Source organism: Urocampus carinirostris, chromosome 14 (genome assembly GCF_059441175.1).
Source record: "Urocampus carinirostris isolate Australia breed hairy pipefish chromosome 14, RoL_Ucar_1.0, whole genome shotgun sequence".
Taxonomy (NCBI): Eukaryota; Metazoa; Chordata; class Actinopteri; order Syngnathiformes; family Syngnathidae; genus Urocampus; species Urocampus carinirostris.
In genome coordinates this window covers 33,568,426-33,582,352 of record NC_142362.1, presented here as the reverse complement: position 1 = coordinate 33,582,352, position 13,927 = coordinate 33,568,426, and the positions used below count along the sequence as shown (strand labels likewise).

Genomic DNA, 13,927 nt, shown 5'->3' with positions numbered 1-13,927 from the left:
TAAGTGTTTGATAAAAAATAGGAAAGGAAAACTGCTTCCACAGGTTGGTGTGCCAGTTTCTTCAATTTATTTTACTATGTAGCCATTTTAAAGCATTTACAGGGGTCGGCTTTTATGTGAGTATATCTGGTAATCTAACTGCATAGTTACTTTCAGAGTAACACTCTACTTGTTGGTAATCTGTTTTTTTTTTAAATGAAGTAACTAGTAACTGTAAGTAATAAAAATAATTTAGTAACATGCCCAACACTGAAGATCTCTCAAGGTAAAAACCATGCAAATACACCGAGCAGTATTGTATTTGTCTCCAAAGAGCACACACAAAAATGAGATACATTCAAAGAGACAAAATGGGCTGGTCGGTTGACCCAAGCGACTAGTGGATCTTTATTGCACCGCTTGATATTTTGACATTGATTTGACCTTGCCTCATAAAACGGCTCTCTGGAAAGCTCTCTGAAGCACAGGCATGCATGACAAGAGCGCTCGTTCTCACTCACTGAGCTGAGGAAATGACGTGACGAGACATAGGCTCACACTGCCAGAATGCAAACCCCAACAGAGTGCCTGCTCCTTCCAATGTGCTGCTTCTGAACGTCAGCCAAAACAACATGCGGTGAACCGCAGCGTGGAAACAAAATGTCAGGTGCTCTGCCGGTCATCATGAATGGATCGACTTGATCTACTTATAAGGCTGAAAAAGGATGACTCCGTGACTCAGTGAGTGACAAGGGCCAGAGTAAAAAAAGATGCGGGGGAAAGAAACCGAGAGGTTTTGACAGGCCCATGCAGCAAAGGTCATTGGGCTCATTTCTAAACCAGAATTGGCCTCTCATCCACACGTCAGGTAATGAAAAGCAGGCTCTTGGCTGGCTATCGGTGTGGACAAATGGAACCCTTGTTTCCACCAAGTTGTACATTATTGTTCATCAGGTTTATGTTTTATAAAATTGCTTCTAAATGTTAAAAACAGTGTTTCTCAACTGGTGGGTCTGGACCAAAAATTGGGTCGCAGACCAATTTTCAGTTGCTTGTGGGCTTTTGCCTTGGCAAAATAGTATTAAGAAGAAAAAATGTATGGTCAATTACACTCCTTAACAGTAGATGGCGATATGCTCTGCAATACAATTGTGTAATACAAAAATGGTATACGAGTATCTCCCATTAAAGCTCAGTAAATGGTTTCCCAATTGTTTATTTTTAGCGTTATAGCAGTATATTTATCTTTATAATCTACATGATTTGATATCTGTTATAGTTTTGGTCGACGTTTTATCAACATTTTTAATTTATTTTAACATGTGGCCATTTCAAAGCAGTTTTAGGTGGTCACCTATATGCAATGTAGGCTTATAAGCGAGTGTATATGAGATTTATGCAATACTGGTTTTGCTGGTCTTTTGAGTTTTTAAAAAAGGTACTCTCTCTGGTTTAAACAGCACAATCCTTCAAGTGAAAATGTTCTTGATTTAGGTCACAACTCGTCATTAGGGTGGAAAAGTGGGTCCTAAAGTAAACCGAGTTGAAAAACACTTTTTGTTGACTTTTTTTTTTACATTTTATGGTCAACAAAGGTTGAAAAAATATTTTGCAACCTCGCCAACAAATGGGAAGAAAACTATGATCAATGTTTTAATGCAATGTTAAAGGGACACTACGTAATATTTGACTACTAGTTGTCGCTATATTGTGTAGTCTAACTGAAAACCAGTGCGATGAAGCACAACGATTACAATAAGATTGTCAAGATGTGGCAGATAATGTAATATTTGTCTTTTAAACACAAACTAATTTAGTGTAAAATTAAGTGGATTCTTCATCCAATTGCTGAAAGTAAATGTAAAAAAACAATTGTGACTTATATCATTTGTGATTGTTTTACCAATTCACAAGATATGTTTACAAATGATTTGAAGTTTATTTAATACTTTAACACTAGATGTCGCTGTATTGTGTAGTGCAACCGAAAACGAGTGCACAAAGGAAGATTAAAAATTACTGAGTCTTAAAGATGCCAAAACGCACCGTATCACTTTTTATTGTCCTCCTGCCTTTCAACAAGATGGAGTATAAAGCAAGTCTGTTCCCTCTAGGTGAGCGTCATGTTATGTAAAGTAATACACATTTCTTGACCTACAAGTATATACTGGACTGTCTCAGAAAATTAGAATATTGTGATAAAGTTCTTTATTTTCTGTAATGCAATTAAAAAAACAAAAATGTCATACATTCTGGATTCATTACACATCAACTGAACTATTTCAAGCCTTTTATTATTTGAATATTGCTGATTTTGGCTTACAGCTGAAAAAAACTCAAAAATCCTATCCCAAAATATTAGAATACTTCCTCAGACCAAGTAAAAAAAATAATTTTATACCAGCAAAACTAAATCAAACATTTGAAAATGTCCATTGATGCACTCAGTACTTGGTTGGGAATCCTTTTGCACGGATCACTGCATCAATCCGGCGTGGCATGGAGGCAATCAGCCTGTGGCATTGCTGAGGTGTTATTGATGCCCAGGATGCTTCGATAGCGGCCTTCAGCTCATTTGCATTTGTAGGTCTGGTGTCTTTCATCTTCTTCTTAACTATACCCCACAAATTCTCGATGGGGTTCAGGTCAGGGGAATTAGCAGGCCAATCAAGGACAGTGATGCCATGGTCAGTGCACCAGTTACTGGTGGTTTTGGCACTGTGGGCAGGTGCCAGATCATGCTGGAAAATGAAATCCTCATCTCCATAGAGCTTTTCAGCAGATGGAAGCATGTAGTGCTCTAAAATCTCTTGGTACACAGTTGCATTTACTCTGGACTTGATGAAACACAGTGGACCAACACCAGCAGCTGACATGGCTCCCCAAACCATTGCTGAATGTGGGAACTTCACACTGGATTTCAAGCAACTTGGATTTTGCTCCTCTCCAGCCTTTCTCTAGACTCTGGCGCCTTGACTTCCAAATGAAATGCAAAACTTGCTTTCGTCTGAAAAGAGGACTTTGGACCACTCTGCAACTGTCCGGTGCTTCTTCTCCATAGCCCAAGTCAGACGCTTCTTCCGTTGTCTTGAGTTCAGAAGTGGCTTGACCATGGGAATACGGCTATTGTAGCCCATTTCCCGGACACGTCTGTGAACTGTGGCTTTTGATACCTGGACTCCAGCTTCATCCCACTGTCTTTGAAGCTCCCCCAAATTCTGGAAGCGGCTCTTCTTCACAATTTTGTTAAGGCTGCGGTCATCTCTCTTGGTTGTGCAGCGTTTCCGGCCACATTTTTCCCTTCCGACAGACTTTTTGTGGATATGCTTTGAAACTGCACTCTGTGAACAGCCTGCTCTTTGAGAAATTTCTTTTTGTGTCTTACCCTCCTGATGGAGGGTATCAATGATGGTCCTCTGGACAGCAGACAGATCAGCAGTCTTCCCCATACTTGTGATTTAGTTTACTGAACCAAGCTGAGTGTTTTTAAGGCTCAGGAAACCCTCGCAAGGTGTTTCGAGTTAATTAGATGATTCAGGTGATTAGTTGAATAGCCTACTTGTATACTTTTTCATGATATTCTAATATTTTGAGATAGGATTTTTGAGTTTTCTTAAGCTGTAAGCCAAATTCAGTTATATTCAAATAATAAAAGGCTTGAAATAGTTCAGTTGATGTGTAATGAATCCAGAATGTATGACATTTTTGTTTTTTTAATTGCATTACAGAAAATAACTTTATCACAATATTCTAATTTTCTGAGACAGTCCAGTATATAAAAAAATCATATATCAAATCAATATTTTTTCTGATGAATTGAGTTTTTTTTACCACTAGGACTTGCTAAATGTTACATAATGTCCCACCTATATTAGTGAACAACACAACAAAATACCTTTGTTCTTATCCAATTTTGGGAGTTTTCCGCACAGTTGTTTACAGCTCAAATAACAACCAAACATGGCTCACCTGCTTAGTAAAACTAAACTGTTTGACTTCTTGCTATAACTTGTGATAAACTAATTTCAGAGCGACAGTGATGGCATTTTCACGGGGAATCAAGTTGTAAAATGACTGTGAACCCGATGACCAGATAATTTTTTTCCTGCCAGGAAAAAAAAATAAAAAAAATCGCCCATGTAATGTTCATCAGAGGGTGCATTTAACAGAAAGAAAACAAAAACAATGAATGAATGAATGGTTGTCTATGCTTAACTCCAACACTTCCTGAATTGAACAAAAATGTACTCTATTGGTGGAAACGGGGCAGGTGTCAAGGAATGTTGAGGTAGCAAAGCAGAGAAATCCCGCAAAGCCGAAGAAGGGTGAGGAAGAGGGTGAGTTTTGGGTTGCTGAGGGTGTCCTCCCCTGTGCCCTACCCTCAAGTGTGATGGGGGGAATGATGCTCTTGCTGTGATGGTGGCGGCTGTGAGGGCCCGCTTCTCTCTGTTCATTGGCTGATGAGTGTTGGGCGGAAATAGGACGAGCGGCAGTGATGCTCAACTCCGCATCGTTCGAGTAGTCAAAACAATCTGGGAGTCAACAACACAAGATGGGGAAATGTGGTTCTTTAATGGCTACGGGCCTCGGCCGCTTCTGGTCTCATCAGTTTACGATAGCACAAGAGGAAAAAACTTTTTTTCACGCAACTAAGCGCACCGGTATATAAGGCGTTCCATAAGGCGTGTCTGTTGTCATATTTTTCATACATATGGCACACTGAAATACGCATGCAACGAGCTACCATATTTTCAGTGTATTTTACGTGTAATTTCAACCATTGCATAATTTATTCACTTATGGTATATATTGGTACAATGATTGATCAGTTGCTAACCAAAATTGCAAAACATTGTTTGCAAAAGGAAATTGAACCCGGGTTGCAGCATAAACTTACCATTAGACCACAGGTGATAAAGATGACAAACGAAAAGGCATTCCATTTCATCTCATCACACTTTTTTCACGGTACCAAAGACGGATGTTTGAGAATGGAGAAAACAAAGTTGTCCTGAGAGATATAAATAAACACAAAACAGCACAGCAAGGGACTCAACTCTTCGGATAGGATGATTAATCAGACATTGTGTTCATTTATATCTTCCAGGACAACTTTCTGCTTTCTCCATTCGTTTCTGGCACATTGAGTAACAGTAGTGTGATGATTTAATAAAATCGAATGCTTTTTCATGTAATCAGTATCACCGGTAGTCACGGATTCAATTCCCGTAGCATAAAATTTGCAATTTTGGTCAGCAATGCCTTTCGATTGATCAATAATTGCAAATATGCAGTAGCATACTGTAAAACCTCGTGTAGTAACGCACATGTAGAAATCCTGTATGCATTCCAATTTTATCCACCGTAATTTGCGGTATATAAGGCGCACAAAGTTTTATGGCACACTTACTAAAATCGGCCAATATGGGGTTTTGAGGTGCGCCTTTTAGTCCGGAAAATGCTGTTAGTGCTGCAGTCGTAAGAGGATCTATTACCGGATTTTACAGTGTTGAGGATTCTGTAAGCACCATTTTGTCATCAAGATTTCTTGCAGATGAGTCGGGTGAAGCAAGAAAATGAAGTGACGCAAAAACTACATCATGATGACAGCTACAGAAAGTGAAAGGAGACACCATTTTGCAAAGCTAACGGTGTGACAGGATTCTTTCTCATTGCTCAGAGGGTTATGAAGTATAAAGTTTTAAGTAATTTTCTCACCTAAAAGCTCCTTCTTGTGACCTTCCACAAGTTAAAAAAACATCAATATTTGCATTACTTTCATATGGGGAAAGGATGATGCCATAAATAATAATCAATGAGCGCTTATTAACGCACTTACCCTCTCTCTTCCAGCGGTGTCGACGAATGGAAGCGGTTGTGATGGCCGAGATGGAAATGCGGCTAATGGTGGGTGTCACTTCGACCTGCAGAACTTTGCGCCCTTGCGGTTCGTTTGGTGCGCTTTCTGGCAGCGAGTTCTTCATGGCGTTGCCAAGCTAGCAATGGACAAGTAACGTGAGCGTGGCAGCCAAAAACGAGACTGAAGAGCATATGATTCAGTAGCAACTTACCAACAGAGGCTGGGAGTAAAGCTCCAGCTGGGCTCTGTACAGAACGTCTTCCAAAGCTTCCTGGCCCAACTCCCACTCTCCATTGTATCTGCATATACAAGCAGGGCACACAACAGAGTGAAAGGTTTTAGAAGATGGTCCGTTTAAAGTGGAGTGTGTTGTTTGAGTTGTCCTTAAAAAATGATAAGTCTGATCTATTTTCGACCAATTCATTCAATGCCAGGGGTTTCTCTCAAATGGGAAGGAGCCGATTCCTGCATATTTTTTTGCCATTTTGACTTATTTTTTAAAGCCCACACACTATAATTCGGCTAATACAGGAAGCAACACCAGAAAGTGGAGGCTCTCTAGATGAGAGGAAAAAGATCTGATAAAAGCCACTCCTGCCATCTAACGGTGATTTTTCATACTGAAATTATTCCCAGAGGCTTGATATTTACTGATGACCAAACACTTTCTAATAATTTTGCAGGGAAAACAAAGAAAAAAAGGAATTTTACGTTTTGGCAGTCAGGGACAATGCTTATGAAAACTGATTTATACATTATAGCACTGAGTCAAGTACATGTTAACATTCACAACTCAGTCCAAAGAGCCCTTATCATTTTTTTTCCCACCGCGCCTATCTGTTTTCATGTTACTTTTGCAAAGCTGTTCGGGGCGGAACACATTAAGTAGGAGCTATAGGTGGAGGCATGGCTGGATGGATAGAAAATGACTTACTCTTCCCTGCACTTTTTTTTTAAACAGTGAAAGTAAAAGGCATGTTTCAAGCACAGTCCAAACACCCACCAAACCCCTTAAAAGGAGCAAAAAGAAGAGTCTATTAGAACGTGACCAAGAAACACGAGCTTGACCTATGCTGAATGATGACACAAGCTAGAAGGTGTCAGCGAAAAAAAAAGTTTCCAAATTCTGTACAGCACTTTTAAGAAAATAATTTAGTCTTTGTAATTCTGTTTTTTGACCATAAACTGCTTATATTTTCTTCGGAAATCATGTATTCTTTTTTTTAATATCTGACACCTGCAATGACATTTGCAAAGGAGGCCAGGGTTGTTCGATATTTTGTCTAGTATTACTTCGCACACCTGTTTATTTTTTGGGCTCACTGTTCGTTGACGTATCGATAAGACACTAAGCTAGCCCACCAAAGAATGACCTTAATGAAGCTGTAATTCCCTTGTCAGGATGGTGAAATCTGCAAGAATACAATAAAGGACATTGAGTACCATGTGCCAGGTTCGCGAAAATAAAGCGCATAAACTTTACATCTGTCCAAACTATTACTAAACGTAGGCAGGCGATCAACTCCGTGACTTGTTTTCAGGTGGCATGTGTCTGTCCCCATGGTTCTCCTCTCTGGATCTAGAGACATCTTGAGGTTGGACCAACATCTTCGGTGGTGTTCTTGATTACTTTGCTCATTGCTGTTCCCATTATGGCCAGGGCACTTAAAGATCTGTGGACCAAGTGCCCTATAAATCCTCTGCAGCCAACATCGTTGGGTATACAACTTCTTCCGTCCGTGCTGCCGACTGTCAATGACCAGTGGTTGTACTTGTTCATATTCTTTTCGTAGGTTTCCTCCATGAAGTTCTCCAAAGGGACCATCAACTCCATCAACACGATGTTTTTGGTGCTCACTGAGACCAGAAGGATATTTTAAGGTTGATGGTGACAAGGTGCTTGGGGAACCGCAGCTGCTTCTCCCAGTCTACATAGAGCTGGCAGTCCTGGGCCATTTCCAATATCCCTGCAGGCGACTTCCTGCACCTTGGTCTTGGGTGGGTTCCAGCTCTTAAAAAAGCAGTTGCCCAAGTGGTGTTTTGTACTTGGCTGAAGCAGCAAATTAATTTGCTGATGGCTTCTGCAATTGACTTCAGCATCTGAATGTGTCGTCAGGTGTATCTCCCCTGGCTGAGCGCTTTTAAGCAAGAGTTCAAAATGTGTTCCAGATTTCCTCTTACTGAACCCAGTTGACAATTTGGGGTCTCCACTTTCCTCTAGGTGAAAAGGTTTGCCGGGCCAGGTAAGATTCTATACAAAAAAGCTGATTTTGTGTGGTACAGCCTGCCACAGATCCTCCAAGTGAAATTAAATACAATGATACCTCTACATACATACATACAGAACCGTCCTCTTATGGTTCAGATCCTACCTCTCAGATAGGACGCATTGTGTTAAATATGGTGAAATGACATCTGAGCCCTTTAGTGTTACCTGTGGTGTTCCGTAGGGTTCAGTACTTGGCCCCCTTCTTTTAAGCATTTTCATGCTTCTATTAGGTGATATTATTCGCAAGTAAAATATCAGTTTCCATTGCTACGCAGATGACACTCAACTATATCTTCCGATGGAGAAATCTGCCACACTAAACTGTGCAAATTTGGAGGCCTACTAAACTGTGCAAATTTGGAGGCCTGCCTCACTGAGATAAAAGAATGGATGTCACTCAACTTCTTGCGCCTTAACTCTGAAAAGACCGAAATTCTAGTTTTTGGTCCATCTAAATGCCGTCACTTGTTCTCAAAAACATCTCTGAACATTGACAAATGTAATATCACCCAGAGTAACTCAGTAAAAAATGTAGGTGTCATATTTGACCCCGATTTGTCCTTTCCAACACATGTTAAGAATATTACTAGAACAGCTTTTTTCCATTTTCGCAATATTGCTAAAATTTGCCCTATGATGTCTCAGTTGGATGCGGAGATTATAATTCCTGCGTTTGATACCTCCTGTCTCGATTACTGTAATGAACTACTCTCTGGTCTCCCGAAGTCCAAAATCTAGATCCTTCAGCTAGTAGAAAATGCTGCAGCGAGGCTTTTAACGAGGACAAGAAAGTTTGATCGCATAACCCGATTTTAGCTAACCTTCATTGGCTCCCTGTTAGCTTAAGATGTGATTTTAAGGTTCTGTTGGTATTTTACAAAATCATGCATGGACTTGCTCCCTCATATCTTTCATATTTAATTTCCCCCTATGTCCCGGTCCGGAGCCTTCGTTCTGAAAATGCAGATCTACTGGTGATCCCAAGAGCCTAGAAGAGATCCGCAGGATCGAGAGCGTTCTCCATTCAGGCCCCAGTTCTGTGGAATGCCCTTCCCCCTGGGATTCGATCTGCAACCTCAGTGGAAATGTTTAAATCTAAGCTTAAACACACTTCTATTCTGTAGCATATGAATAACATATATTTTATGTTGATAATACGTGTATTATTTGCCCTCATCTAGGTTTTAGATGAGGGGATGGTGGCATAATAGTCTGTAGTTTGCAATAGTATTTGATATGTGCAGCCCTTTGAGACTCTTTGTGATCAAGGGCTATACAAATAAACATGACTTGACTTGACATACGAGATACAGGCATTCCCGAATAGTGGTCGTCTCTCGAATTGCTCATTTATGGAGCGACATTTCCTAAAACGAAATAACTGAAAACCAATTAATTAGTTTCCGTTCTCCCAAAAGAATCCAAGTTAACTCTAAATAGCTATAAAACACATCTTACTGAACGTTTAAACATTTAAATGTAAATCAGACACAAAAATATATCAAGAAGAAAAATAAGATGGCAATAACATGACTTTAAGGCATGGTGGTCTCTAGTTAAGTCAAGTAATTTTTATTTGTATAGCCCTTAATCACAAGGAGTCTCAAAGGGCTTCACAGGTTATTACACATGAGCAGTTTAGGTTATTCATATGCTATAGAGTAAAAGTGAGTTTTAAGCTTGGATTTAAACATTTCCACTGAGGTTGCAGATCGGATCTCAGGGGGAAGAGCATTCCACAACACCGGTGCCTGGATGGAGAACGCTCTAGAACCAGCGGAACACTTCTTGGCTCTAGTGGAAATGTCTGCAAATTCTCGTAACAAAATTTTTTTCCAGGAACAATTTTGCTTGAGAAACATCTTGTATCTCGAGTTTCTTGTACCACAAGTAGCTCGTATGTAGAAGTACCACTGTATCATTATTTCTTAATATCGTATGTGTAGTAACATGTATGTGACTTAAATATTTACTAATTTCAGAGTTACTTTAAATGAAGGAGTAGTTACATTTATTTTACAGATCAATTGAATTTAGTTGCACTAATAAAGATACATCTGGCCCTTTGAGGACAGCCATTAAGCTGAAGTGGCCCTTAGTGAAAATGAATTTGACACCCCTGCCCTGGGGTCTCATGCTTAACGGCTACGATGTAAGTCACTCTGAGATCTGAGCCCCCATCTTGCTAAGGAGATATTATCGGATAGGCGGTAATCAGCTTTGCATTGCCGTTCTCAAGAGAGATGAAATCACCTGCTACCCTGCTGCATTGCTGATGTAATCAGTCAGTGCTGAGAGGAGCGTCTGTCCTTGGCAGTGTGATTGTGCTTGTTATGCTATGTTGGAGAGCTTCCCGTCTTAAGTACACACATAAACACATACATAAAAAAAACTAATGGATTGTTGCACCAACTTTGATTGTCCTGAGCAAATGGGAATCCAACTGTTTACCTCAATATTTTGTATGCCTGCTAGATTGTTACAATCAAACAATTTGTACACCTTTTTCTAGGCCTAATTCTAGAACTTTTTAAGGAATTTCAAAGCCATTTTTTAAATTTCCCTAGTGCTATTTACAGGAGTTGTACACTCTTTTCATGGCCAAATTAGAACACAACAGACCTGATAAACGCAAACTAAAAAGAGATATGCTTTAGTTTCCATTGTGCCTAAGGGCTCTTTAAACTCAGTTGGGCACGGTTAAGAAAAAAAGAAAATATTTAACTTTCCACTTTTTAAGGACACCTCAAACTACGCACCTCACCCTTAATCCAAATATTTTCGAGATAAATCTTTCCACATATAGGTGTTGGGTGAAAAAGACGGTAATATTAGCTTACATTTTCAGTTGCATGAAGTTCTTCCCATTATAATTTACCACTGGGGAAACACTGCCTTAGTTTTTACGTGGCCCTAAATTAATGTCCATAATTGATACATAATTCTTGCCCTAATACACATTTCATAGTGCCCAGTTTAGGTGTAAAATGTATCAAACCATTAGCAAAAAAAAAAAAAAAAAAAAAAAATTAAGCTGGTCATCTCCATGAGTTACCTGACTGGAAAGCGTTAAGAGTAAAGAGTAGAAGCATGTTTTTTATTTTTCATTTTCGAGTTATCTTTCATTAAAACTGCAATCTCCCAGCATCTGGAAGTGAATTACCTGTTCTGATGCAGCTTTCCTAATGCACATTTAGGGGTGATGATGCTTAACATGACAAGGTCATACAAAGCACTGCAATTTTGGCTTCCTAGTCGGAGTACCGTATTTTCCGCACTATAAGGCGCACCGGGTTATAGGGCGCACCCCGAAAAAATAGTTTTTGGTCCTATTTTTGACATACATAAGACGCACCGGATTATAAGGCGCTACAATGGGAACGTGGACAAAACAGTCAGATAGTTCAGTCCAACTTATTACCCCCTTAATATTCCCAAACCTTGCAAAGACGCAAATACGTGTCGAGAACACGTGCGGATGCGGTGTCCGTACGATGTCACTCAAATGCATCGTTCCATCATTCGGAAGGTTAAAGTCTTGGGATTCAAGAAATGCCAACCATTCCTTAGTTTCTATTTTCTTTTTCGCTCGCAACTTTACTGTGCATATGACAATAAACATTTGGAATTGAGTTTAATTTAAAAATAGACACTCCATTCTATCCATTATCTGCACCGCTTATCACAGAAACATCGAGTTCAGTCTGAAACTAGATATATAGCCGGAGTAGCTCACCGAAGTCGTTGTGTTCATAATAATGTGCAGCCGTGGTCCTCTTATATCCGTGAGTGTAGTAAATCCAGGAGAATTAAATATTTACAAATACAGTATAGTAAAAAATGCTTTCTGTATGCCGTCAGCCGCGTGCTATACACATTCATCTTTTTTGGCCAATTGCAGGCTTTGTTTTGCCGTTTAAGCCAATGCCAGCCTGTAAATGATAAAAAGGATCCGCCTCTTGACCTCCGAATAACTTTAGCCAATAGTGATCGATTCAACTGATGATTGACACATCTTTTTTGGCCAATTGCAGGCTTTGTTTTGCCGTTCAAGCCAATGCCAGCCTGTAAATGATAAAAAGGATCCGCCTCTTGACCTCCGACTAACTTTAGCCAATAGTGATCGATTCAAATGATGATTGACACATTGGTTAGCCAATGAAACGCCGGTAAATAAATCCCAGCATACACCGCGGACTACTTGGCGTTCGGGGGAAAATCTAGTTGGCGGCTGTAAGTTAGTTGCAAGACTTTGCGAATTAATATTGATCCATAAATAAGGCGCACTGTATTATAAGGCGCATGGTCAGCTTTTGAAAAAAATAAAGGCTTTTAGGTGCGCCTTATAGTGCGGAAAATACGGTAATTTTTAAGGCCACTTTATTATTTAATTTTTCTTTGTTTAATGGGTGGTCTGTTGAGTCACATTGCCGAGAAACATGGCAAGAATTTCAAGCACTTCACCAACAATTCAAGCATTTTCCTGACCTTGAAAACATAATTTTAAAATTCAAGTATTTTCAAGGCTTTAAAGCACCCGTACGAACCCTAAAATCTGATGTGAATCAAGTATTTTGCAGAGGCACAAATATCGTTGTGACTTACATATGCCAATTTTATTCTTACATGTGCATTTACAAGACAAGATTTTTAGATATTGCGTAAATCGCGAATATCCTTTTTGAAACAAGCTTCTTCCCATTTAGGTGTTGGGTAAAAATGACAGTAATATGTAGCTTAAATTTACAGTTGCAGAAAGATCTTCCCATTACAATTAACAACTGGGGAAAAGCTATCTTAAATTTTTGCATGGCCCAAAAAAAATGTTCGTTATTGATAATAATAATAATAATAATAATAATTTCCTTGTATTGTCATTCTGTGTAACAATGTACACAGAACGAAATGTCGATTGCACCTGACCCGTTGTAGCGAGCCGATGCAGCCGCAGCCAACAGAGGGCGCCGCCGACCACTTTTTAAGTCTTAGGAATGACTCGGCCGGGGCGCGAACCCGAACCTCCCAGTGTCAAAGCGGGCGCCTTACCATCTAGGCTACTGAGCTGGTACGTGGTCCTAACACGAAATCACATTTTATAGTGCCCTGTTTAGGTGTTACATGCATGGGTGCGATTCATAGGACATTGCTGTACTAACTTATGCTAGCTGCAATCACGATAGAAGAAGAAATGCAACGACAAAGCAAAAACATCAGAGTTTTGTTAGCATCATTTATAAGCAGATTTTTTTTTTTTTTTTGAAAAATGGCAACAATTTCAGGCATTTACAAGCACTTCACCCAAAATTAAAGCACTCAATTCGAATTCAACCCTCGAAAACACAATGTTAAAATTCAAGCCTTTTCAGGGATTTTAAGCACTTGTAAGAACCTGGTAAAATACTAGCACAACATGGTTTATTATATTCTCTACCCCATTTCTGACAATATCTCAAACAAAATAAAAAATACAATTTATAAATGTATAAATGTGTATTTATTTATTGTTTTATCCCTCAGCAGTTTGCACAGTCAAATGCCATTTTTCCGTTTTCATTTTTATTTTCAATATCTGTTCATCACTTAGTGGCAGATATTTGTGATATTTTATAAGAGATATTTCTAATGCATATTTGCAACATATTATATAACAACCATATGCTAAAATCTGTAATAAAACTAAAACATAGTCCATATTGACTTCAAACCATATTTAAAAATCTAATTTTGAAACTTGCATGGCATTTCCATGCTTTACTCATCGCTTGGGTGAAGACTCTTTATTGTAGATAAGGGTGCAACTTGTCAACTTTTTCTGCTTA

The 13,927-nt window shown here is 39.3% G+C and overlaps 1 protein-coding gene across 5 annotated transcripts in view; it reads right to left on the bottom strand.

The window, feature by feature from the left end:
• hycc2 (hyccin PI4KA lipid kinase complex subunit 2) overlaps positions 1–13,927 on the bottom strand; it is a 65,923-nt gene that overhangs the window by 8,905 nt on the left and 43,091 nt on the right. For 3 of the 5 annotated variants that reach the window (XM_088352362.1, XM_088352361.1, XM_088352363.1), the window contains 3 exons: positions 6,051–6,138; positions 5,819–5,975; positions 4,359–4,511 (listed from right to left, as the gene is read on the bottom strand). In XM_088352362.1, coding sequence (XP_088208488.1) covers positions 4,359–4,511; positions 5,819–5,975; positions 6,051–6,138 — 398 coding nt within the window. Of the gene's footprint in view, positions 1–4,358; positions 4,512–5,697; positions 5,719–5,818; positions 5,976–6,050; positions 6,139–13,927 lie in introns of all 5 variants that reach the window. The other 2 variants (XM_088352364.1, XM_088352366.1) reach the window with 2 other exon arrangements.